The sequence below is a fragment of the Neoarius graeffei genome, chromosome 8 (genome assembly GCF_027579695.1).
Source record: "Neoarius graeffei isolate fNeoGra1 chromosome 8, fNeoGra1.pri, whole genome shotgun sequence".
NCBI lineage: Eukaryota > Metazoa > Chordata > Actinopteri > Siluriformes > Ariidae > Neoarius > Neoarius graeffei.
Window position 1 is genome coordinate 53,891,594 of NC_083576.1, and position 27,691 is coordinate 53,919,284.

Genomic DNA, 27,691 nt, shown 5'->3' on the forward strand with positions numbered 1-27,691 from the left:
ACGCTATTCTGTTTGTTTATGACGATGTTTTGATTATTGCATTTTTTATTTAAATTTTTATTTTTATATCTTCTTTATTGTTCAGAATCAATCAATCAATCAATCAATCAATCAAAACTATAATGAATTTCCTGGTTTTACAGTTATACTTTGTGACTCTATAGGACAGTGTTATAGAAGTGAATTTTTTGTAATCATGTTGTCTGTTATCACCCAAATGAGGATGGGTTCCCTTTTGAGTCTGGTTCCTCTTGAGGTTTCTTCCTCATGTCGTCTGAGGGAGTTTTTCCTTGCCACCGTCGCCACAGTCTTGCTCATTGGGGATAGACTAAGGATAAAATTAGCTCATGTTTAAACCTTTAAATTTCTGTAAAGCTGCTTTGCGACAGTGTCTATTGTTAAAAGCGCTATAAAAATAAACTTGACTTGACTACATACTTTGCATAAAAGATGTGGCTCAGGCTCAGTTGGCCCTCTTGTCTAGTCGGATCCAGATGCCCTTCTCTGGACGAAGGATGAGCTCCCCGAGGGGTCTCAGCTCTTCACGACTCTGACATGCTTGCACATTAAAGTGACGTAATACAGTTGCAAGAACTACCTTCTCTTCCATCATAGCAAAGCGTTGTCCTGGAGTTACACACAAACACACAGGAGAAATCGGTCATGTACTATTGTACCTTTCTAACTCACATTATTGTATACCACTGTAATATTTGTATTCTGATTCTCAGTTCAGTGCGTGAAGGCAGCAGACAGACGGCTGAAACGATTCATCTCTGAAGGCATATCACATTCTTCTACATACTCCTCACTCCTCTCTTTCATCTTCTCTCTCTCAGAGCAGTGATGCTCCCTTTTGAGTGGCCGGTGGGCTGGAACTGCCAGCACCACTTAATGAGAGACACTCTGTCTCAGTCATCAATGGAAGACAGGTCTGTGCTCTCTGGAGATAAATGTGCGAAGAAGGTTAGCAGCTCCTCTGTTTTAGCTGCCCATGCTAAATGGGTGATTGATTCCGGGTGGAGTGGAGATGCACAACCAAGTATTGCAATGTAATGGTGTTGGGACGCCATATCATAACAAGTGGTCTTGCTAACATGATGTGACCTGCCTGATAAAGCAAAATAACCCTGACCCAGAAATTTAGCAGCTTGAAGTTTTTCACTTCTTCACTAAGAGTTGTGAAAGTGGATGACAAAGTTCTGGGTCACAGGCTGTTTTGCTGAGATTGGAAATAAGCGTGATTAGTATAAATACAGAGGTGATTGAGACTATTTCTCAATAATCACCTCAAGTGACTCAGCAAAATGGCTGCCAATCACTTTGACACTGTAAGTGAGGAAGAATTAGAAATTATGAAAGAAAATGCTATTCCTAAAAGCACGAAAGATGCTCCAAAGTTTGGTCTAAAACTATTCAAAGGTAAGGTGGAATTGTGATTTATTTGATCTATTTCAAAACAAAGTATTTTATGTGAGTCGGCGTAGATAACTGACACAAGCCTGCGCTGCGCTGTTATTACATTTGCATACCTCTTTTGAAGTCTCATCTCATCTCATCTCATCTCATTATCTCTAGCCGCTTTATCCTGTTCTACAGGGTTGCAGGCAAGCTGGAGCCTATCCCAGCTGACTACAGGCGAAAGGCGGGGTACACCCTGGACAAGTCGCCAGGTCATCACAGGGCTGACACATACAGTAGACACAGACAACCATTCACACTCACATTCACACCTACGGTCAATTTAGAGTCACCAGTTAGCCTAACCTGCATGTCTTTGGACTGTGGGGGAAACCGGAGCACCCGGAGGAAACCCACGCGGACACGGGGAGAACATGCAAACTCCACACAGAAAGGCCCTCGCCGGCCACGGGGCTCAAACCCGGACCGTCTTTCTGTGAGGTGACAGCGCTAACCACTACACCACCGTGCCGCCCCGCTTTTGAAGTTTGAAATAAATTTTGTTTAATATAATTTAAATAAATCACCTATGTATTTACCGGTATACTAAAACAATTATCCGCCTCAGGCTCAGTGAATATCAATTAATCATAACCTCGAGTTTGTCTGTGTTATTATTCACTAATATTCACTTCTCCTTCAGTGAATAACTTAATTATTTATGCTTCAGTATCTCTCTTTAGTCTCCTACCAATGCAGTTCCGAGCACCGGCAGAGAATGGGATGTATGCATATGGGTGTCTTCCTTTGCTGTTCTCTGGAAGGAAGCGCTCTGGTCTAAACTCCTCAGGCTCCGGAAAGAAACGAGGATCACGATGGAGAGCATATGGGATGATCACAGCATTTACACCTTCTGGAACTTTGAAACCATCTAAAAAATAAACAAACAAACAAACAAACAAACAAATAAATAAATAATTAGTAGAGCCATACTTTTTACAACAGTTAGTTAGTTTGTAGCTGGTTTTCCATTGCAATTTTGCACAAAATAGAAGCAATATTTTAAAAATTTCGACAAAACTTAATTGCCAATGGGCTGTGTTTCCACTGACTGATGTTAGGTTATTAAAGCTGGGCCTTCTCCTCTCGTGATAGCTCTTATAGAATGCTCTTTTTCAGAAAGGTTGCATTTCCATTTGCTCGTAATGGCATGTCAGGTGACTTAAATGCAAAAAATGTCTTTTCATTTAAATTTTGCAATTTTGAACATCCACCTCATTTGAGTGTAGAAACCTTTTCTGCGATATTTGGTTTGTTTTTTTAGAAATTCACATTTACATTACTCGTTTTTGGTTCAAAAGTTCAAATTGCACATTAAGCAGGTTAATGGAAACACAGCTTGTGATTAAAAACGTGAAAATTAAGTGACAACGAATTACAACCCGACCTATATAGGATTTTTGGCACTGATACTTATAACAATAAAAAAAAAGTCTGTGATTTCCGATAACTGTTATTACCTACCCCTCGAAAATAAAAACAATAAACATGTTTTCATTCAAATAGAAATGTTTTAAAATATTGTGAATAATACAAAAATTGTCAAGCAGGCCTAAATGTACAAAGAAAAAAACCTGTACTATGTACATAACAGAATTACTTTAATTAAACCAATATACATAACGATATACATAACTGTTCATCTAGAAACATGCCCATTTATTAATAATGTGTTTTCAAGGTATACCCTAGATAATTAGAAAAAAAAATGTTTCGTGCATCTTCATACTTCAAATATAGGATACATGCAATGTTAATGTAACTATGAAATACTTTAGGATATTTTATCCATTTATTTGTCAGAACTGAAAAATTAAAACTAAAAAATATGATTTGTACATATATTCCATTAATTTATGCCTACAACAGAAACTGACTTAAAAAACAATAGCTGAATGCAAAAAGTGTGGCGCCAACAGTGGAGTTGTAGTGTGCCCTCTGGTGGATAACCTATGCAATGACAATACTCATAACATGGTTAAAGCTTGGGTAGGGTGGGTAATTTTGGAGAAACCAGCAAAGATAAGCTAGAATTTGAAAGTATCCAACTGAAAAATCCCCCTCCCTGCCTTCAGCCATCCGTCCAAAGCCACTGCTCCAAAACACATGAATGTGCACTGCCTGACTACTGCTGGACGACAAGTCCATGAGCAAGAAAGAGAGAGAGTGCATTGGAGTGGAGGAGCAGAGACATGCTTATCATATACAAAAATCTCATCTCTCATTCACATGTAAGAAAACACAACATTATCATAACAAATATAAACAACTAACAAGGATAGCTTGCTGTCGACTAGCTTGCTAGCTTTAGCAATGTGTCTGCCTCGCCTTGTGGAAGACGCAATGGGTGTACAGGCAGAGTGAGCGCAGGTAGGCAGGTATGGTAGGTATTCAATCAGCACAAATGAAATGATTGGATGGGCTTACAGCCCTGTGACTGCCACAGATGATTGATTATTTTCTTTCTATTGTCAGAGCATTTGATTTATTCATTGCTGTTTGGATATAAAGAGAATTTCAAGACATATAACAAAAAAAATGCTTCTAAAAAAATTACTTATCCTAGCTTTAAAGGGGGCGTGACATACACTTCCCTGAGATACTTTTGTAAAGTTTGCAAGGTTTTTTTTTTATATTACTGAAAAAACACCTTGGTTCTTTTTTCTCATGCTGTTCTAGCATGGTATGAAACCCTATAAGATAAGCCAGGCTGGTTTTGTGGTTGTGCTTTTATATACTAAATATGTAATTAGCTTCACTCTGATTGGCTGACATCTTTAAATGAGAACTCTGTCAACATATGCGAAATTGTAACTAAACTCTGAGAGGTAAGCAACAGCTTCTGTACCAGGATTACAGCCTCACACGTATGAATCTGAGTCAGAAGAGGAAAACGAAGGAGTGGATACTGAACCAGTGCCACAACCAAGACTACAGATGGCCATTTCAGAAGGGTAATTTTAAATCTTATGCTTTAATGACATTGTTAAGTTTCTTTACAATACTTTTCCAAAACAACAGCAGACAAACTAGGTTATTCACTGCAGGGCGAACATATAAGCTATAGATCATACAGGAACTAGACATTACCATGGCAGTGAACGTAATAGGGATTTTACACTTTCCTCTGCTTGTTCTTTCCAGGTATCATTTGCTGAATAATGACTAAGAAGGTAGATGGTTCTATCTTCTTCAGATTGCTGTGGGCAGTCATATGTTACCATTTAAAAAAAAAAAAAAAACAAGAGAAGATTTGATATAAGATGCATGCATTTGTATAACTGGCCTGTTGTCTCCACCTATTGCCTTTCTGTGGCTATTCTGGGAAGCTAACAGTCCACTTTGAAAGGCCCAGTACATCTCCAAGTCACATCAACATATCTAATTTCTTGGGCTGTACTAAATATGATAATTGATAAATTGCTCTCTCATATACAGTTGTGGTCAGAAGTTTACATACAGTGTGACATGAATGTCATCTTGGATATGAATGTCATGGCAATATTTGGGCTTTCAGTAATTTCTTTGAACTGTTCTTTTTCTGTGGCAGAATGATTGTACAGCATACATTCTTTAATTTAAAAAAACACTAGAATCTGGTACACAAGTTTTAATTTTCTTTGGGTTTTCTGAAATTAACACAGGGTCAAAATTATATATACAGGGTCAAAAACTTACATACACTCACTTAGATTATTAATTCAGAGGTGCTGAAACTTCCAAAATGTCTCTTATCTTGCCAAGGTCGAGGTCTCTTAACTTCCTGTTAGTGATCATGATTGACTGCAGCTGGTAGCTTCTCTGCGCCTTCATAAAAAGGGTTTCTTTACAGCACTCATTGGATTGACCAACACACAGTAAAATGGGAAAGTCCAAGGAGCTCAGTGCAGATCTGAGAAAAAGGATTGCAGATACAGTATACACAACTCGGGAATGGCTCTTGGAGCCATTTCTAAACAACTGCAAATTCCAAGATCAGTTCAAGTTATTGTGAGGTGCAGTCACTTTGCTTCAAGAAAACCCAAACTGTCATCCTCAGCTGAAAGGAAATTGGTTTGGATGGTCAGGAACAACCTGGGAACCACCATGGCACAGCCCTGCCATAAACTGGAAGATGATGGATCACTGTCTACAGTTCAGTGAGTTTTACATCACCATGGACTAAGAGGCTGCTATCCAAGAAATAACCCCCTGCTCCAAAATTGACACCTTCAAACTTAACTAAAGTTTGAAGCTGACCACATGGACAAAGAAAAAGCCTTCTGGAGGATAGCTGTATGGTCAGATGAGACAAAGATTGAGTTGTTTGGCCACAATGACCACCATGTACAGAGGGATACATGTTATTATCGCTTTGCCAAGCCACTTTGCTTCAAGAAAACCCAAACTGCCACCCTCAGCTAAAAGGAAATTGGTTTAGATGGTCAGGAACAACCTGGGAACCACCATGGCCCTACCATGAACTGGAAGCTGATGGATCAGTGTCTACAGTTCAGATTACCATGGACTAAGAGGCTGCTATCCAAGAAATAACCCCCTGCTCCAAAATCAACACTTTCAAACTTAACTAAAGTTTGAAGCTGACCACATGGACAAAGAAAAAGCCTTCTGGAGGATAGCTGTATGGTCAGATGAGACAAAGATTGAGATGTTTGGCCACAATGACCACCATGTACAGAGAGACACTGTACCAGCTGCTGGTGGTGGTGGTGGTAGGATCATCATGCTCTGGGGCTGTTTTGCTGCCAGTGGAACTGGTTCATTGCACAAAGTGGATGGAATAATGAAGCAGGAGGACTACCTCAGAATTCTTCAGCATAAACCATCAGAAACTTGAACATGACTTGGGACTTGGGAGTTACAACAGGACAATGAACCCAAACACACATCAGAGCTGGTTGTGGAGGATAAAGCAGGCTAACATTAAGCTTAAAACAAGTCCTGATTTCAACCCTATTGAAAATATGTGGATCCTGCTTATAAGTCGAGTCCATGCCAAGAAAAAAAAAAATTAATTTAACTCTACCAATTCTACCATGAAGAGTCGTGAAATATCCAACCAGAATTCTGCCAGAAGCTTGTTCATGATAAACAAAAATGTTTGGTCAAGGTGAATCTTGTGAAGAGACATTTTACCCATATTAGTTGTGCTGTATGTATATTTTTGACCCTGTGTTGATTTCAGAAAACCCAAAGAAAATTAAAACTTGTGCACCAAATTCTAGTGTTTTTTTTTTAAAGGTGTATGCTGTACAATCATTCTGCCACAGAAAAAGAACAGTTCAAAGAAATTACTGAAAGCCCAAATATTACCGTGCCATTTGTATCCAAGATGACGTTCATGTCACTGTATGTAAACTTCTGACTACAACTGTGTGTGTGTGTGTGTGTGTGTGTGTCCCCAGTTTGACTCGAGAAGGACCAGGTAGAGATTTCTCTGTTCTCAGCTGTGATGGCGTAGCACTGCAACGCATGTCTTTCAGTTTAATTAAAGGCAATGATTTTTAAGGATTCTGTTATTCTACAGTATTATCATCTAGGCACTGGTTTTACATTTTCTATTCCTTTTATTCCCTTTATGTAACTTACAGTATTTCTATTGTTCTATTTAGCACTTTTTTTTGATTGGCATTTATTTCTGGCACAGTTCTTATTACGGGGATTTTTTCCCCCTCCAGCTTCTATTGTTGTATTTTAACTTATACTGTATTGTTATAGAGCAACTTCTGACACAATAATTTCCCTTGGGATTAATAAAGTTTTATCTTATCTTATTATTTATTTTGTTACATAATCTATTGTTAAAAGCACTATACAAAAAATTGAATTGATGTAACCAAAAATAAAATAAAATAGATACCGTAGATAAAAACACATTTTAAAAAAATTGAAAAACTGGATGGCATGGTGGTGTAGTGGTTAGTGCTGTCGCCTCACAGTAAGAAGGTCCTGGGTTCGAGCCCAGCGGCTGACAAGGGCCTTTCTGTGTGGAGTTTGCATGTTCTCCCCGTGTCCGCGTGGGTTTCCTCCGGGTGCTCCGGTTTCCCCCACAGTCCAAAGACATGCAGGTTAGGTTAACTGGTGACTCTAAATTGACCGTAGGTGTGAATGTGAGTGTGAATGGTTGTCTGTGTCTATGTGTCAGCCCTGTGATGACCTGGTGACTTGTCCAGGGTGTACCCCGCCTCTCACCCGTAGTCAGCTGGGATAGGCTCCAGCTTGCCTGCGACCCTGTACAGGATAAACGGTTATGGATAATGGATGAATGGATGGATGGAATTGAAAAACTGAATACCTACCCAATGTACGAATGACTAAAGAATTGAATATTTGGGTCCAGCCTTGCTTATCTCAAAAACATTTCAATGGTATGTCACCTTTAAAGTATCCATTTTCCATCTCCGTTTCTTTTTTAATCATCATTTATCAGCTACTATAAATGCCAATACCAATTAATCATAATTAGCTCATATCGATCGATAATATCGACACGCTGAGTTATCGGTCAGGCCTTACAATGAGTAATGCCGTCCCAAAATCCTGAAATGTTTTCTGTCTGTTGTGCGACAGTTTCAACAACAGTATTCAGCAGCTTTGTTCCATTTTGGTCGTAATTCCATTTAGCTTCATACAGAGTGGGATGTAGCTGAAGGAGCTGAATATTATCCCTCAGGCAGCTGAGGAAGACAAAACATCTGCTGTTTCACTGAGATGCAAATAGTAGCAGTGACGTCAGTGATCCATGTTTCGGTGGACAACATGATATGATATGGTGGCAATGTACTATAGCCTACTTATATGGCAGTCCTCGCAGATGCTGCGTGCAAACAGAGGCACTGCAGGGAACAGTCGCAGACTCTCCTTGATGACACATTCCAGGTATCGCAACCTTTTTAGGTCTTCCGTTCCCACATGGCGCTGTGATGAACCTGTCCGAAAGTGCAGAGAGAGGGGGAAGAGGGGCAAGTCAGTGAGTTCTCCTAGTTGCATTTACCAGTCAGTATGGTTTAAGTTCTGTCTACAGAAATTTTGAAAAAAAAATCACTTTTTAAAAGTGATATTTGAAATAAAACCTGCAGTTGACAAAATGTTTAATATGAAATTTCATAGTTTATATTAAAGTGCTTTATATTTGTGTTATTTGGTCCTGGGATTAGCAAGGTGAAATGTGTTCAAATGATTGCTCTTAATATTTAATCTTAAAGGTTCTCATTGGAAAGTTGAATTCTGGGCAAAATGTTCTATTTCTGTTGCTGTCGGAGTTTCGAGATGTTTCGCTACTGCACACACCGTGTATCCTATGTGTGAATGTATTGCCGAGATAAAATGCGTCCCACATTTTACAATTCGGGCGGCACGGTGGTGTAGTGGTTAGCGCTGTCGCCTCACAGCAAGAAGGTCCAGGTTCGAGCTCCGTGGCCGGCGAGGGCCTTTCTGTGCGGAGTTTGCATGTTCTCCCCGTGTCCGCGTGGGTTTCCTCCAGGTGCTCCGGTTTCCCCCACAGTCCAAAGACATGCAGGTTAGGTTAACTGGTGACTCTAAATTGACCGTAGGTGTGAATGTGAGTGTGAATGGTTGTCTGTGTCTATGTGTCAGCCCTGTGATGACCTGGCGACTTGTCCAGGGTGTACCCCGCCTTTCGCCCGTAGTCAGCTGGGATAGGCTCCAGCTTGCCTGCAACCCTGTAGAAGGATAAAGCGGCTAGAGATAATGAGATGAGATGAGATTTTACAATTCCGGAGATTGCCGAAGCAAGTGAACAGCAATATCACGTGACCACTGTGGGGCGTTTGACCTACTTTTAATCAAAACAAGTCGTCGTGGGCAAACGTGGCGGACTTCACTCTTAAAAGGAAAGTGCCTAGTGAGTGCAAACGCAAGACAGAGCAAGGTTAGATGACGTCATTTTTCTGGACAGATAACGAAATCATTCTAGCTAGCGCTTAGCTATCTTAGCCTGAGAATGCACGGGCTCAACTCCACAGTAGCGAGTATGGAGTTATCCACCTAATGTTTTGATCTTACAGAGAAATAAATGATACCACAAAAGCAGTAACAGAGAAAATATATATTTGTCTTTTGTTTTACAAATCTATTTGCGAATGTCAACCACAAATGACATACCTGTGACTCAAAACTCCCCGAGGTCGATGCAGAGTCACGACGTTTTCTGCATGTCACCATCTTGGCGTGACCCCAGTTCTATAATTATGCTAATTAGTTAAAGCTCGGCTATTTCCGTAAGGCCATACTATTTACCTCAAGAGGTAAGGAAATGGAAAGTGACCCTTAGCACATTAAAATGATCACAGCTCGTCTGCATGATATTGTTCTTGCAAGACATAGGAAAATCCATGCAAAAGAAAAAAAAAATAGAAAATTTCAGATGACTTTGCAGTCAGCATCTTTAAATCTTAAGCAAAAGGTGTCACATTTCATCCCTTATTTACAATCTTTACATCAGCATGTGAAGATGATTTGCATGTCACGACCGTAAATATTGCTTTTATAGCTAATAATGGAGCAGACCATGAGAGTATAAGCAGTGTTACCAAACACCTCCTGTAGCTCTGCCTGTACTTTCTTTTGGACTTCTGGATGAGAGCCGATCAGATGTAAGGCCCAGTTCATGGAAGCTGCTGTGGTGTCATGCCCCTATTAAAGATACCACAAAAGATTAGTATCATGCACAAGCTTGTCCACTTCTGGTGTCGTGTAGTGGATTTTGCTCTCACCTCAAACATGAAGGTGTCCACTTCTTCCTGAATGTCCTCATGGCTCAGCACAGCACCAGTATCATCTGTGGTTTTTAACAGCATGTCCAAGAAGGCCCTTCTCTTTCTCAGGCCTTGGTCTGACTCACTGTCAGATTCTTCACTCGCATACACAGCTCTCTCTTTGATCACCTTCACAACACAAACAGCATGAAACACTCAAAAACACACTGATATTTTGGGTCTATCCATCAGCTACTGTATATATTTTCCATCCAAAGGTTTACTGTTTTGGCTCCAAGCTGTGGGTGTTTAAGGTTCAATTTCCTCCTACGCTCACCGTCCACTTTAATAGGAACACCTGTACAACTTTACTTTCATGCAGTTATCTAATTAGCCAATTACGTGGCGGCGGCAGCACAGTGCAAACAAAATTCATGCAGATACAGGTTAAGAGCTTCAGTTAATGTTCACATCAAACATGAGAATGAAGAAAAGGTGTGAGCTCTGTGACTTTAAGCATGGCATGGATTTGAGTACCAGAAGTGCTCATGTGAGTATTTCCGAAACTTCTGGTATCCTGGAATTTTTATACACAACAGTCTTTTTGCTCATGCTGCTGTTGCCTCAGTTGAGTGGAGTTGGTCTCAGAGCCTCAGCGGATGAGTGACACGGTGGTGTAGTGGTTAGCACTGTCGCCTCACAGCAAGAAGGTCCGGGTTCGAGCCCAGTGGCCGACGAGGGTCTTTCTGTGCGGAGTTTGCATGTTCTCCCCGTGTCTGTGTGGGTTTCCTCCGGGTGCTCCGGTTTCCCCCACAGACCAAAGACATGCAGGTTAGGTTAACATGGGGCAGCCATGGCCTGAAAGTTGGGCTGAAGTGCCCTTAAGCAAGGGCACCTAACCCACAACTGCTCATTGCTCTGGGTGTGCATGTGTGTGTTCACTGTTTCAGATGGGTTAAATTTCACTGTGTGCTTAAGTTTGTGCTTGAGTGTACGTGTGACAAATAAAGGCTTCTTGGCTTGGCTTCTTGTTTACAGTGAATGCCTTGTTAAACTTGTTGATAAGAGATCAAAGGAAAATAGTCAGATTGGTTCAAGCTGCTAGGAAAGCAAAAGTAACTCACAATCACTCTTTACAGCCGTGGTGAGCAGAAAAGCATCTCCGTATACACAAAACATCGAACTTTGAGGTGGATGGGTTACAACGACAGAAGACCACATTGGGTTCCAGGAATCCGAGGCCATCATCAAGTCAAGTCAAGTCAACTTTATTGTCAAATATGCTATACATGCTTGACATACAGCACAGATGAAATATCAGTCCTCTCTGACCCACGGTGCAAACAGGCAATGCAATAAATAAAAATAGAATAATTGAAAAAAACAAACAATATAAACAGTATAAACACTCTAGATAGGAACTAGACATAGACTAAACACTCAAACAATATAAACAGTATAAATAAACAGTATAAACACTAGATAAGAACAAGACAGACTAAACACTCAGACAATATAAACAGTGTAAACACTAGATAAGAACTACACACAGACTAAACACTCAAACAGACAATATAAACAGTATAAACACTCTAGATATGAACTAGACGTAGACTAAACACTCATACACACACACACACACACACACATAAATTGGTTCAAATAACCAAACAGTCAAGGGCACTTGAGGTATAGCAGGTAAACATGAAATAAGCAGTATAAACAAACTAGCAGCTGTTAAGATGGGGTAGTGCGGAATAGTGCAAATGAGCGAGGTAAAGTGAGATGTGCGGTCCCTGAGTTCAGTGTGTTAATGAACGATGAGATGTGTGTGTGTGTGTGTGTGTGTGTGTGTGTGTGTGTGTGTGTGTGTGTGTGTGTGTGTGTGTTGGGGGGGAAACTGTGAGGATGACATGTCAGATGCTGAAGGGGGGGTAGGGGGGTGTGCGAGCAGAATCTGTGGCAGGGGGCAGAGGGGGGAGGAGGGGCAGAACAGGGAGGGAGTTGAGCCTCCTGACCGCCTGGTGAAAGAAACTGTTCTTGAGCCTGCTGGTTTTGGCCCGGAGATTCCGCAGTCTCCTCCCGACGGTAGCAGGCTGAAGAGGCTGTGAGATGGGTGGGTGGGGTCACCTGCAATCCTGATGGCTTTGCGGGTGAGGCGGGAGTTATAAATATCCATTAGAGAAGGGAGAGGGACACCAATGATCCTCTCAGCTGCTCTCACAGCAGAGACTTGCAGCAGGACACGGTGCAGGCGCCGTACCGCACGGTGATGCAGCTGGTCAGGATGTTCTCGATGGTGCCTCTGTAGAAAGTGTGCATGATGGGGGCCGGGGCTCTTGCTCTCCTCAGTTTGCAGAGGAAGTACAGACGCTGTTGGGCTTTTCTGGCCAGTGATGCAGTGTTGTTGCTCCAGGACAGGTCTTCAGAGATGTGCACACCCAGAAACTTGGTGCTGCTCACCCTCTTCATGGGCACAGACCCACCCAAACTGGATAGTTAAAGGTTAGGGGGGATCTTTTTTTTCCAGTCTTCAACTCTCGGGTTTCTGTGAGTCTGTCAGCTCAGACCAGTCTGGTCATTCACAAGGTGTTTCAGCATGCAGACCCTCAGCACACAATGTTTTTATTTTTAATTTTCACATCATCCTGGGGGCGGCACGGTGGTGTAGTGGTTAGCGCTGTCGCCTCACAGCAAGAAGGTCCGGGTTTGAGCCCCGTGGCCGGCGAGGGCCTTTCTGTGTGGAGTTTGCATGTTCTCCCCGTGTCCGCGTGGGTTTCCTCCAGGTGCTCCGGTTTCCCCCACAGTCCAAAGACATGCAGGTTAGGTTAACTGGTGACTCTAAATTGACCGTAGGTGTGAATGTGAGTGTGAATGGTTGTCTGTGTCTATGTGTCAGCCCTGTGATGACCTGGCGACTTGTCCAGGGTGTACCCCGCCTTTCGCCCGTAGTCAGCTGGGATAGACTCCAGCTTGCCTGCGACCCTGTAGAACAGGATAAAGTGGCTAGAGATAATGAGATAAGATGAGACATCATCCTGGGTAAACTCTAGAGACTGTTGTGTGTGAAAATCCATGGAGATCAGCAGTTTGTGAAATACTCAAACCAGTTCATATAGCACCAACAACCATGCCATGGTTAAAGGCACTGAGATCACATTTGTTCCCCATTCTGATCTTTGATGTGAACTTTAACTGAAGCTCTTGACATGTAGCTGCATGCTTTTATGAACTGTGCTGCTGACGCACGATTGGCTGATTGGATAACTGTATGAATGAACAAGTTGATCAAGGTGCATATGGTGCCCTGTGATGCACTGGCAGGTTCTAAGGATAGGCTCTGGAACCACTGGTACCTGACCAGGAGATATTGGTTAATGATGATGATTGATTCAACACCTGAACAAAGCACATTTCACTTGATTCTCACTTGCTCCAATACTGGACTCTCAATTAACCTGGGGGTGGATTTCCCAAAAGCTTTGTAGCACAAAGATCATCGTTAAATGGTAGAGTGAGCATCACAATGAACACTCTCTCCTAGTTAAGATGCTCTTAGTGTTAGGAGGCTTTTGGGTAACCCACCCCTGTTACATACAGTGCTCAGCGTAAATGAGTACACCCCCTTTGAAAAGTAACATTTTAAACAATATTTCAATGAACACAGTTTCCAAAATGTTGACAAGACAAAGTTTAATATAACATCTGTTTAACTTATAACGTGAAAGTAAGGTTAATAATATAACTTAGATTACACATTTTTTTCAGTTTTACTCAAATTAGGGTGGTGCAAAAATGAGTACACCCCACAACAAAAATTACTACATCTAGTACTTTTTTTGGCCTCCATGATTTTTAATGACAGCACCAAGATTTCTAGGCATGGAATGAACAAGTTGGTGACATTTTGCAACATCAATCTTTTTCCATTCTTCAACAATGACCTCTTTTAGTGACTGGATGCTAGACCCTGTTCTTCTTCAGAAATCCAACAGTGGCCTTAGATGTGTGTTTAGTCATGTTGGAAAAGTGCACAACGACCAAGGGCACGGAGTGATGGTAGCATCTTCTCTTTCAGTATAGAGCAATACGTCTGTGAATTCATGATGCCATCAATGAAATGCAGCTCCCTGACACCAGCAGCACTCATGCAGCCCCACATAAGGACACTGCTACCACTATGTTTCACTGTAGACACCATGCATTTTTCTTTGTATTCCTCACCTTTGCGACGCCATACAGTTTAGAAGCCACCAGTTCCAAAAACATTTATCTTGGTCTCATCATTCCGGAGTATAGAGTCCCAGTAGTCTTCATCTTTGTCAGCATGGGCCCTGGCAAACTCTAGGTGGGCTTTTTTGTGCCTGGGCTTTAGGAGAGGCATCTTTCGTGGACGGCATCCATGCATGCCATTCCTCTGCAGTGTACACCGTATTGTGTCATGGGAAATAGTCACCCCAGTTTGGCTTTCTACTTCTTTAGATAACTGCAGTGAACTTGCATGCCGATTTTCTTCAACCCTTCTCATCAGAAGACGCTCCTGTCGAGGTGTTAACTTCCGTGGACGATCTGGACGTCTCTGTGAGATGGTTGCAGTTCCATCTTTCTTACATTTTTGTACCACTTTTGCTACAGTATTCTGACTGATAAGTAAAGCTTTGCTTTTCTTCTTGTAGCTTTCACCTTTGTAGTGTAAAGAAATTATTTTCTTTGGGGAATTCTGAAGAGACAAGTTGAGCATCACTCTCCATCCAGCATCCAGTCACTAAAAGAGGTCATTGTTGAAGAATGGAAAAAGATTGATGTTGCAAAATGTCACCAACTTGTTCATTCCATGCCTAGAAGACTTGGTGCCGTCATTAAAACTCATGGAGGCCATACAAAGTACTAGATGTAGTAGTTTTTGTTGTGGGGTGTACTCATTTTTGCACCACCCTAATTTGAGTAAAACTGAAAAATGTGTAATCTAAGTGGTATTATTAACCTTACTTTCACGTTATAAGTTAAACAGATGTTATATTAAACTTTGTCTTGTCGACATTTTGGAAATTGTTTGTGTTCATTGAGATATTGTTTAAAATGTTACTTTTCAAAGGGGGTGTACTCATTTATGCTGAGCACTGTACATACATTCACATTCACCTAATTACTGAACGCACAATCGGTTCACATCAAGTCCTCACTTATACACCCTGTACTAACCATAATGTCTTGGAGAAGATACACTTTGTGATGTTACTGAGCCTTTTCTCCATGTGCTAGTCTGTTTAGATCTTGAACATGCTCTAGTCCATACTACTGCCTTTTTTGGTTTGCCCAGTTTCTGCCCGTTTGCTTGTCACTCAGCCTTTTGCCCATTTATGGTTATCAATTACCACCTTGCCATTCTGTTTTCTTGTTACTGATTCGATAGTTAAAGCCCTGCACTTGCATCGACTGCAAGTCAGTGCTGCGTGTGATGACAGCTAGTCAACTCCTACAGTACAATTCCATCCCACATGTTTAGTCATACATAGCTCATTTTGCTCCTACTACTGTATGCCTGCTTTTCAGTTGGTAAAAACATCAGAAACTTGCGTCAGTCTGTGGAAAGGTATTGCAAATCTTGTATCACCGTCAGCTCCTTATTAGAATTCAACTTCACCTGCAAGTTGTTTTGGACAAAACCTGCCCAAAAAAAGTAAAAATGTTCTGTATATGCGTTTCAGTTATTAACACTGCAGTTTGGGCTTTAGTGTGCGTGATGTGCTATGGATTATGTTTATCTTAAAGGAGATACGCAGAACCATGGCCTCTCTTTTTGTTTATAAATGCCTTGAGATCTCAAGAATGGCACAGGGATAGTTTTAAGTGTTAACAATAAATCTAATATAGTATTTTTTACAATTAAAATGATTTGTATAGGTAGCGGTCTGAGTGAATGACCTTGACATCTGTGACGTCACCACGGTAAGGCTATCGGTCTCATTGTCATTTCCACTATACTAAAACACAGAGCTAACTTCAACTTCGATCCTCCATTTTGAGCTAATTTATTGCCATGCCACGTAGATGTGTTGCTGGCGGGTGCAGCAACATGACAGAAGGTGGATTTATGTTGCATTCATGGCCCAAGATTGTTCAAACTGCAAAGATTTGGACGCGTTTTGGGAGAAATTCACAGGCACATTTTACTGATGACTCATACGAAAACTCTGATCTGTTGAGGAGTGTTGGCTATAAGCCCGTATTGAAAGAGGATGCAGTACCAACAATTAAAGGAAAAGAAAACTACAAGAAAAGGAAAGTAAGTTCAGTTGCACCAGTTCTCCTGGAGTGTGAGTCGAGCAGTAATGATGGAGTACTCAGTATGGAGAAAATGGAGAATGAGTGGACCAGTCGTCAGATTTTTCCGCTGGATATGCTTGCCTCAGCAGCAGTATCTCGCCCTTATGTGGAAGAAGCGAATGAATGAAGAACTGAACGAAGAACTGAAAGTCAGATTGTTTCAAAACAATCAGCCACAAGATCGGCCTTCAAGAAGCGAGAACACAGACAGGTGAGATGCAACTCTCATTTGGTTACATCACAACAACAACAACAACAACAACAACACTTGTTGTTTACCTGCATTTAGATTAATACATGCAACTTCCATCCTTCCATCCATTGTCTGTAGCTGCTTATCCTGTCCTACAGGGTCGCAGGCAAGCTGGAGCCTATCTCAACTGACTATGGGCGAGAGGCAGGGTACACCCTGGACAAGTCACCAGGTTATCGCAGGGCTACATGTAACTTGTATTGTGTGTTTAAGTTAGCGGTATAAGATTATTTAATTTGCTTCAGAATCTGATTGTCTCAGTTCATCTGATTATTTAATTAGCCTTTTATGTTTTATCAGTGAAAATGCATGCATGTACATGTATGTTGCATAAGTTATAACATCTAACCTGTTTTAATGAGAGTCACATGAGACTGTCAGTTCAATTCCATCCAATTCTCTAGATGGTTTTGTTCTCTGGCTTTATTTCGTAAGGTGGGGGCCTCCGTGGCCGACATGTTACTATCGGATTCACTTTCCGATGGTTCGAACTGATATGGTTCTACGTGTATAGCAGGAGCATGTAGACACACTCCAATTTCAGGACTATCACAGTCAGATGTACTACTATCTGAGGAATCTGAAGAATCTCCAATAAATCTGAACGAAGAGGCCACTGCAACCACTCTTGCCTGCCGAGTCTGGCTTTGGTCTATAGCTATCAAAGACCTTGGCCTTAAAACCAGTTACCACAATGATGTCACGCATTCAGGGCTGGCTGGCTCAGCGGGGCAGCTCAAATGCCAACTTTGCGGTCAATTCTCATCTCATCTCATTATCTCTAGCCGCTTTATCCTTCTACAGGGTCGCAGGCAAGCTGGAGCCTATCCCAGCTGACTACGGGCGAAAGGCGGGGTACACCCTGGACAAGTCGCCAGGTCATCACAGGGCTGACACATAGACACAAACAACCATTCACACTCACATTCACACCTACAGTCAATTTAGAGTCACCAGTTAACCTAACCTGCATGTCTTTGGACTGTGGGGGAAACCGGAGCACCCGGAGGAAACCCACGCGGACACGGGGAGAACATGCAAACTCCACACAGAAAGGCCCTCGCCGGCCCCGGGGCTCGAACCCAGGACCTTCTTGCTGTGAGGCGACAGCGCTAACCACTACACCACCGTGCCGCCCACACGGTCAATTCTAACTTTCAAAAATATATATTTTTTAAAATTCCCATTTATGCAGCATACAAGAGTCAATGATGGAGATACTATCCACTCAGAAATGTATTTAAAAATAAAAGTTCTTCATGTCTCCTTTAGGAACCAACTTAAACATATTGAATTTTGTACTTTTACACAGTAGATTACATACTTTTATACAGTAGCTGATGCAATAAAACCAGTCTTTGGATCTTGTTGTAATTTTGGTAATATATTAAAATGATCTGAAGCTTCACCATTTAATTAACAGTTATTCCATGAAATCGAGTCGTATATGAGCTGATAGCTGACGAGGCGCATAGCGACGAGTTGGCTATAAAGGCATGTACAACAAGATAGAGTGGAATAACTGTTTTATTCTATCCACATTCACTGGATTTTGAGAAACAGAGCATTTTTATTTTTCAAATTTAATAAATAAAAACTTTATACAAAATGTCCGACAAAACCATTTCCGCTTAGAATGTAAACAAACCGGCGAAATGACAGTAGCAATTTGTGAAAAATGCTATAATAATAATCTTTGAAAAATGAAAAAAGATACGTTCTTACCATCAAATACTTTTATTCCATATTTTGTTGCTTTTTTAAATATTTTTTGGGGGTTTTGTTTTCAAGTAGTTTTTATTTCGTCTTCAGTTGGTTCAGCAAAACACTGCTGTTTTATTTTTCTCTACTCATGGTATATGAGCTGATAGCCTAGTAGTAGAGTAGCCAATCCAAGCGCATGATTGCTCATATCCAGTGAATGTGGATAGAATAATTATTAATAGCCATACATAATATATGGATCAGAATGTTTGTGCTTTGCAGTTAATCAAAAATGAGAAGTTACTTACACCTGCAGTGAAGGAGTGTAAAATCCTGAGTCTCTCTGCATGCTCTTTACCCTCCCCGAACACATTATAAATCCAGTCAGGCCACCACCACGGTGCTCTCTGTCTCCGAGTAATGATGTCACTCATCCTGCGGGAAGTTTAAGTGAAGTTTTGACGACATTGTATGGAGTGTAAATACATCCCCGATTCCAAAGAAGTTGGGACAAAGTACAAATTGTAAATAAAAACGGAATGCAATAATTTACAAATCTCAAAAACTGATATTGTATTCACAATAGATCATAGACAACATATCAAATGTCAAAAGTGAGACATTTTGAAATTTCATGCCAAATATTGTCTCATTTGAAATTTCATGACAGCAACACATCTCAAAAAAGTTGGGACAGGGGCAATAAGAGGCTGGAAAAGTTAAAGGTACAAAAAAGGAACAGCTGGAGGACCAAATTGCAATTCATTAGGTCAATTGGCAATAGGTCATTAACATGACTGGGTATAAAAAGAGCATCTTGGAGTGGCAGCGGCTCTCAGAAGTAAAGATGGGAAGAGGATCACCAATCCCCCTAATTCTGCGCCGACAAATAGTGGAGCAATATCAGAAAGGAGTTCGACAGTGTAAAATTACAAAGAGTTTGATTATCATCATCTACAGTGCATAATATCATCAAAAGATTCAGAGAATCTGGAAGAATCTCTGTGTGTAAGGGTCAAGGCCGGAAAACCATACTGGGTGCCCATGATCTTCGGGCCCTTAGACGGCACTGCATCACATACAGGCATGCTTCTGTATTGGAAATCACAAAATGGGCTCAGTAATATTTCCAGAGAACATTATCTGTGAACAGGGCGGCACGGTGGTGTAGCGGTTAGCGCTGTCGCCTCACAGCAAGAAGGTCCATGTTCGAGCCCCATGGCTGAGGAGGGCCTTTCTGTGTGGAGTTTGCATGTTCTCCCCGTGTCCGCGTGGGTTTCCTCCCGGTGCTTCGGTTTCCCCCACAGTCCAAAGACATGCAGGTTAGGTTAACTGGTGACTCTAAATTGACCGTAGGTGTGAATGTGAGTGTGAATTGTTGTCTGTGTCTATGTGTCAGCCCTGTGATGACCTGGCGACTTGTCCAGGGTGTACCCTGCCTTTCGCCCGTAGTCCGCTGGGATAGGCTCCAGCTTGCCTGCGACCCTGTAGAACAGGATAAAGCGGCTACAGATAATGAGATGAATGAGATGATATTATCTGTGAACACAATTCACCGTGCCATCCGCCATTGCCAGCTAAAACTCTGTAGTTCAAAGAAGAAGCCGTATCTAAACATGATCCAGAAGCGCAGACGTCTTCTCTGGGCCAAGGCTCATTTAAAATGGACTGTGGCAAAGTGGAAAACTGTTCTGTGGTCAGACGAATCAAAATTTGAAGTTCTTTATTGAAATCAGGGACACCGTGTCATTCGGACTAAAGAGGAGTAGGACGACCCAAGTTGTTATCAGCGCTCAGTTCAGAAGCCTGCATCTCTGATGGTATGGGGTTGCATTAGTGCGTGTGGCATGGGCAGCTTACACATCTGGAAAGAGACCATCAATGCTGAAAGGTATATCCAGGTTCTAGAGCAACATATGCTCCCATCCAGACGACGTCTCTTTCAGGGAAGACCTTGCATTTTCCAACATGACAATGCCAAACCACATACTGCATCAATTACAGTATCACGGCTGCGTAGAAGAAGGGTCTGGGTACTGAACTGGCCAGCCTGCAGTCCAGATCTTTCACACATAGAAAACATTTGGTGCATCATAATACGGAAGATATGACAAAAAAGACCTAAGACAGTTGAGCAACTAGAATCCTACATTAGACAAGAATGGGTTAACATTCCTATCCCTAAACTTGAGCAACTTGTCTCCTCAGTCCCCAGACGTTTACAGACTGTTGTAAAGGGAAAAGGGGATGTCTCACAGTGGTAAACATGGCCTTGTCTCAACTTTTTTGAGATGTGTTGTTGTCATGAAATTTAAAATCACCTAATTTTTCTCTTTAAATGATACATTTTCTCAGTTTAAACATTTGATATGTCATCTATGTTCTATTCTGAATAAAATATGGAATTTTGAAACTTCCACATCATTACATTCCGTTTTTATTTACAATTTGTACTTTGTCCCAACTTTTTTGGAATCGGGGTTGTAAGCAAGCTTGCTCATGTTTTCATGATTTCAAGTATGATCTCTTTGCTAGAGCGACACGGTGGTGTAGCGGTTAGTACTGTCGCGTCACAGCAAGAAGGTTCTGGGTTCGAGTCCAGTGGCTGATGGGGGCCTTTCTATGTGGAGTTTGCATGTTCTCGCCGTGTCTGTGTGGGTTTCCTCCGGGTGGTCCGGTTTCCCCCACAGTCCAAAGACATGCAGGTTAGGCTAATTAGTGGCTCTAAATTGACCATGAGTGTGAATGGTTGTTTGTCTCTAGGTGTCAGCCCTGGCGCCTTGTCCAGGGTGTACCCCATAGTCAGCTGGGATAGGCTCCAGCTTGCCTGCGACCCTACACAGGATAAGCGGCTACAGATAATGAATGGATCTTTTTGCTGTTATTACTGTTATTTTACTCATAGTCAGCCCATTTGTTAGTATTGCTTAGTTTATTCTGTTTCATGTTTTCATCAGTGTTTGCCTGGTTTTGATTATGATTTTGGATTTGCCTTATAATTTTCAATAAACAAGTTTGTAGTATGTGGCCTCATGAAATCTTTATTTTTTTATTATTCTGAGGGTGCTTGTGCAAATATTTAATTTACTTTTGCTTATGCAGTCACATCAACATTTGTATTTAACTGATTTGTTTTCTGTGAAACCACAGAGATTTTTTGTAATGATTATGCTTTTAGCAGGGCTTAGCCCAAACCAAATAATGATCTCAAATACACTACATTTATACATATTGTTGTGTTACACCTACAATATTAGAGGTCCCTAAAATCATGCGATGAAAACTGCAGCCTCTCTTGACTCCATCCATCCATTATCCATAACCACTTATCTTGTGCAGGGTCCCAAGCAAGCTGGAGCCTATCCCAGCTGACTATGGGTGAGATGCGGGGTACACCCTGGACAAGTCACCAGGTCATCACAGGGTTGAGACAGACAAACAACCATTCACACCTATGATCCACTTAAAGCCACTAATTAGCCTAACCTGCATGTCTTTGGGGGAAACCAGAGCACCCGGAGGAAACCCACGCAGACACGGGGAGAACATGCAAACTCCACACAGAAAGGCCCTCATTGGCCGCTGGGCTCGAACCCAGAACCTTCTTGCTGTGAGGCGACAGTGCTAACCACTACACCACCATGCCACCATCTTTACTCCATCCAGTGCAAGACACACTCAGAGAATGATCTGCTTTGTACCACTCAAATGACAACTGGACATTGGTGGTCTGCTTCAGGTGAGTAGAGGGAAGAAATGTTTTTTATTCTTACAAAATGCACCTAGATGTTCCTATTGATGTCTGCATTAATGTAATGTAAATACTTACTTATACACAGTCTGGATATATTCTGAGTCAGCATTACTCTGTGCATAGATTCTTTTGCCCATTGCTGTTTCTGTTTTGTATGGAAAATATGTACACACAATATTAAAATTACTGCATAGTAATTTGCATATATACTGCATATATCTGTACAGACATACAGTACCAGTCAAAAGTTTGGACACCCCTTCTAATTCAATGTCTTTTCTTTATTTTTATTAATTAAAAGACATTTCATGTCTTAAAGTAATGATGGACTGTCATTACACGTTACTTCACTGAGTGGTTCTTGACATAATATTGTCAGGGATGGGTTGTTAGACGGATGTAAACGCAGAAGAACTTTTATTAATAAAAGTGACCCCAGGCAAACAATCCAAATCGGCGAGCATAAAACATAAATGGAAAACAAGCAAAAGGTCGGGTGAAGCACAAACAGAAACCCAGGCGATCAATACGGGAAACACGGCTCGGTAAAGTGTCACTAATAACTCAATACTTCACACTGTGTGTGTGTTAACACAGTCTTTATATAGGCACACTGATTGCGCCTTCATCTTATGCAGGTGTGGAGGGTTACTTTAAAAAAATAAACCCTCCCTGTTCTGCCCCTCCTCCCTCCTCTGCCCCCTGCCACAGCTTCTGCTCACACACACCCCTACGCCCCTTCAGCATCTGACATGTCATCCTCACAGTTTCCCCCCCAACACACACACACATACATACATACATCTCATCGTTCATTAACACACTGAACTCAGGGACCACACATCTCACTTTACCTCGCTCATTTGCACTATTCCGCACTACCTCATCTTAACAGCTGCTAGTTTGTTTATTCTGCTTATTTCATGTTTCATGTTTATCTGCTATACTTCAAGTGCCCTTGACTGTTTGGTTATTTGTACCAATTTATATGTGTGTGTGTGTGTGTATATATATATATGAGTGTTTAGTCTAGTTCCTATCTAGAGTGTTTATACTGTTTATATTGTCTGAGTGTTTAGTCTGTCTTGTTCTTATCTAGTGTTTATACTGTTTATTTATACTGTTTATATTGTTTGAGTGTTTAGTCTATGTCTAGTTCCTATCTAGAGTGTTTATACTGTTTATATTGTTTGTTTGTTTGTTTTTTCAATTATTCTATTTTTATTTATTGCATTGCCAGTTTGCACCGTGGGTCAGAGAGGACTGATATTTCATCTGTGCTGTATGTCAAGCATGTATAGCATATTTGACAATAAGTTGACTTGACTATTTATTTATTTAAATAACTAAATAAATCATCTGGATGTCGATAACTGTGGGGAATGGTGTCGATAATTGTGGAACAGTGTCACATGATCTGATACGTAAAATAATTGGGAATCAACTAATTATTTTACCAGTGGAATATTGAGTAATTATTCGTGCACAATTTGCGTATTGAAAGTCTTTTCCACTTTTGCAACAGCCAAAAGATCATTAAGGTGTCGATAATTGTAGCCGCCGCTCTAGTCAAAATACAGTAAAACCTATGAATGAGTATGTGCGTTCAAACTTTTGACTGCTACTGTATATACCTAATTATAATGGCTACATGATTATTTGGTAATTAACAGTTAAGAATTTAATTTTAAAGATTACTGGTGATTCAAAGTTATTGGAATGACAGGCAGAGGAAGAAAATATACCAACCACATATAATGTCCAATGCACAGAGTGTAATGTAGCTGAAGCAGTTAAATTGTTCTCCACCGACATGTTTAAGCAACTTCTGGATCAAAATATGACTCTGTTCATTCATCACCTCCAGGAAGTCAGTGAGGATAGAGAAGTGAAATGTTGGGGTCAGCATTTTGCGTCTCCTGTGCCACTTTTCTCCTGTACTGTAATGTGTGGGAGGCAAATCATGAAATCTATAAAGTTTAGCTTTTTGGAAGACTTGGATTAAAAAAAAAAAAGGTTTGTTGAGAACTGCTGTCAAAATAATTTTTGGCATTTCAGTCATGTCTGGCAAGCTATACAAGGAACAGCAAACATTTAATAGCATGTCAGACCCTTCAAAGAGATTTTGGCTGCAAAGTAAAGATCGCTATAGATACAGGATACAGTGGTGCTTGAAAGTTTGTGAACCCTTCAGAATTGTCTACATTTCTGCATAAATATGGCCTAAAACATCATCAGATTTTCACACAAGTCCTAAAAGTAGATAAAGAGAACCCAGTTAAACAAACGAGACAAAAATATTATAATTGGTCATTTATTTATTGAGGAAAATTATCCAATATTACATATCTGTGAGTGCCAAAAGTATGTGAACCTTTGCTTTCAGGATCTGGTGTGACCCCCTTGTGCAGCAATAACTGCAACTAAACGTTTCCGGTAACTGTTGATCAGTCCTGCACACCGGCTTGGAGGAGTTTTAGCCCATTCCTCCGTACAGAACAGCTTCAACTCTGGGATGTTGGTGGGTTTCCTCACATGAACTGCTCGCTTCAGGTCCTTCCACAACATTTCGATTGGATTAAGGTCAGGACTTTGACTTGGCCATTCCAAAACATTAACTTTATTCTTCTTTAGCCATTCTTTGGTAGAACGACTTGTGTGCTTAGGGTCGTTGACTTGCTGCATGACCCACCTTCTCTTGAGATTCAGTTCATGGACAGATGTCCTGACATTTTCCTTTAGAATTCGCTGGTGTAATTAAAAATTCATTGTTCCATCAATGATGGCAAGCCATCCTGGCCCAGATGCAGCAAAACAGGCCCAAACCATGATACTACCACCACCATGTTTCACAGATGGGATAAGGTTCTTATGCTGGAATGCAGTGTTTTCCTTTCTCCAACCATAACGCTTCTCATTTAAACCAAAAAGTTCTATTTTGGTCTCATCCATCCACAAAACATTTTTCCAACAGCCTTCTGGCTTGTCCACATGATCTTTAGCAAACTGCAGATGAGCAGCAATGTTCTTTTTGGAGAGCAGTGGCTTTCTCCTTACAACCCTGCCATGCACAACATTGTTGTTCAGTGTTCTCCTGATGGTGGACTCATGAACATTAGCCAATGTGAGAGAGGCCTTCAGTTGCTTAGAAGTTACCCTGGGGTCCTTTGTAACCTCGCTGACTATTACATGCCTTGCTCTTGGAGTGATCTTTGTTGGTCGACCACTCCTGCGGAGGGTAACAATGGTCTTGAATTTCCTCCATTTGTACACAATCTTTCTGACTGTGGATTGGTGGAGTCCAAACTCTCTAGAGATGGTTTTGTAACCTTTTCCAGCCTGATGAGCATCAACAATGCTTTTTCTGAGGTCCTCAGAAATCTCCTTTGTTCGTGCCATGATACACTTCCACAAACATGTGTTGTGAAGATCAGACTTTGATAGATCCCTGTTCTTTAAATAAAACAGGGTGCCCACTCACACCTGATTGTCATCCCATTGATTGAAAACACCTGACTCTTATTTCACCTTCAGATTAACTGCTAATCCTAGAGGTTCACATACTTTTGCCACTCACAGATATGTACTATTGGATCATTTTCCTCAATAAATAAATGCCCAAGTATAATATTTTTGTCTCATTTGTTTAACTGGGTTCTCTTTATCTACTTTTAGGACTTGTGTGAAAATCTGATGATGTTTTAGGTCATATTTATGCAGAAATATAGAAAATTATAAAGGGTTCACAAATTTTCAAGCACTACTCTACCTGTCAGCCAAGTTACCCAGTCGTCTACATTATCACATCATTATCAGTCTGCATATTTACGTCACTGTATTTATCTCTTCACTCACTTTTTATTAGTTGTCTTTTGTCTTCTTCATAGTTTACCAAACTGAGTATTTAGGTTTAAAATTCACAGGAATTAGACTGTAGTCTTTTGTTATTGCCGAGATGACGCTCGCACTTGTGCAAACCTGTATTAGTCTCAGCATTATTGGATCTGGATCTGAGCATCTGCCAACTGACAACTCAAATGCAAAGCTCTTAACTAAAAACGTTTATTCAAACAGTCAATCCAGCCTTTAATCCATGAATTTCACAGTAGACAAGTGGTTTTGTATCTGTACCTGGTGAGTAAACCCGTGCCAAGCCAAGGATGCAGAAATCTGTAGGGATAGGATTTATCTAGGTGCTTAGAATTGTTAAGGACAGCCTGGAGGACAAAAAAAAAAAAAAGTGTAAACAACATTCCTAACTTTTAATACAGAACAAATGCTCCAATATTTGGCTCTTTTCCAGTATCACATCGAGTGACCATATGAATATGATTCATCACATTTTGTTGCCAGAAGAGCAGGTACTGTAATTAATGCTTTAATTATACACACCTCAATTGTCTCTGCATGAAATAAAACAAGGAAGGGGATGGGTCCCACCCAAACCTTCACAAGAGGCCTGTGTCTGTTTTCATTAGTCCCCTCAATAATCTGGTTGAAAAAATCTTTAAATGACATACAAATATAAAATTCAATGCACCAATTCTTTGCATAGCATACAACAATGAAACTTTTAATGAGGAAACATGATAAAATGCCCACATGTAGGTTACAACGCCTTACCTCCTGCATTGGCTTTGAACTGCAAAGCATTACCAATGAATGGGAAGGCGCCTTCCATTCCTGGAATTGGCATCATCTCCCTCCATTTATGTATGTAGCTTTTAATTGAAGAATGCAACATGCTGATCAGAAGAATAAGCAGGATGATGGACATTATGCTCCCCAGGGTGTATAATCCAATCAGAATTTCCATTTTGCAGTAATGGAATTGGCATCAGTTAATGTTCTGGAAAGGTGGATAAATCCCCCTCACATGAACTTCAGACTTAACTTTCACTGATTCACAAACAAAGCAAAAGATTATCAGGCCATGCTAGTTTATTTATGGACTCCAGCTAAATCATTGACAGGAGAAGAGCAATAGGGTATCAGAGATTGCGTTACCATGCAATCTGCTCTTCAGTTTGGACAACTGCAAAAGTGGGGTGTTTCTGTTTCGCGTTGACAAGTTTTATTCATTATTTTATCACTCTGCTTGGCCAGAAACTGAGAGGAATAAAAATGCAAGAATATGGCATACACTGCTACTACACTCACCGGCCACTTTAATAGGAAATTGTTCTTGATTCTAAGATTGTTTGTGACTGGCAGGACTGGAACCCAATGTGGTCTTCTGCTGTTGCATGCTGAGATCCTTTTCTGCTCACCACGATTGTAAAGAGTTGCTATTAATTACCCTATCCTTCCTGGCAGCTTGAACCAATCTGGCCGTTTTCCTCTGACCTCTCTTATCAACAAGACATTTCCACCCACAGAACGGTCACTCACTCAGTGTTTGTTTTTTTTTTTGCACCATTGTGTGTAAACTCTAGAGACTGTTGTGTGTGAAAACGCCAGATCAGCAGTTACTAA

At 41.0% G+C, this 27,691-nt stretch overlaps 1 protein-coding gene across 1 annotated transcript; it reads right to left on the bottom strand.

Annotated features, from left to right (window-relative positions):
- Positions 1-463: 463 nt before the first annotated feature.
- On the bottom strand, positions 464-27,032 carry LOC132890165 (cytochrome P450 4V2). The gene is made up of 11 exons (XM_060926958.1): positions 26,840-27,032; positions 26,609-26,721; positions 26,348-26,433; positions 23,966-24,156; positions 22,292-22,361; positions 18,771-18,897; positions 10,197-10,367; positions 10,014-10,116; positions 8,256-8,390; positions 2,153-2,332; positions 464-627 (listed from the first exon to the last, which is right to left on the bottom strand). Exons 1-11 carry the CDS (start codon positions 27,030-27,032, stop codon positions 464-466), a joined length of 1,533 nt encoding a protein of 510 aa, XP_060782941.1.
- Positions 27,033-27,691: the final 659 nt, after the last annotated feature.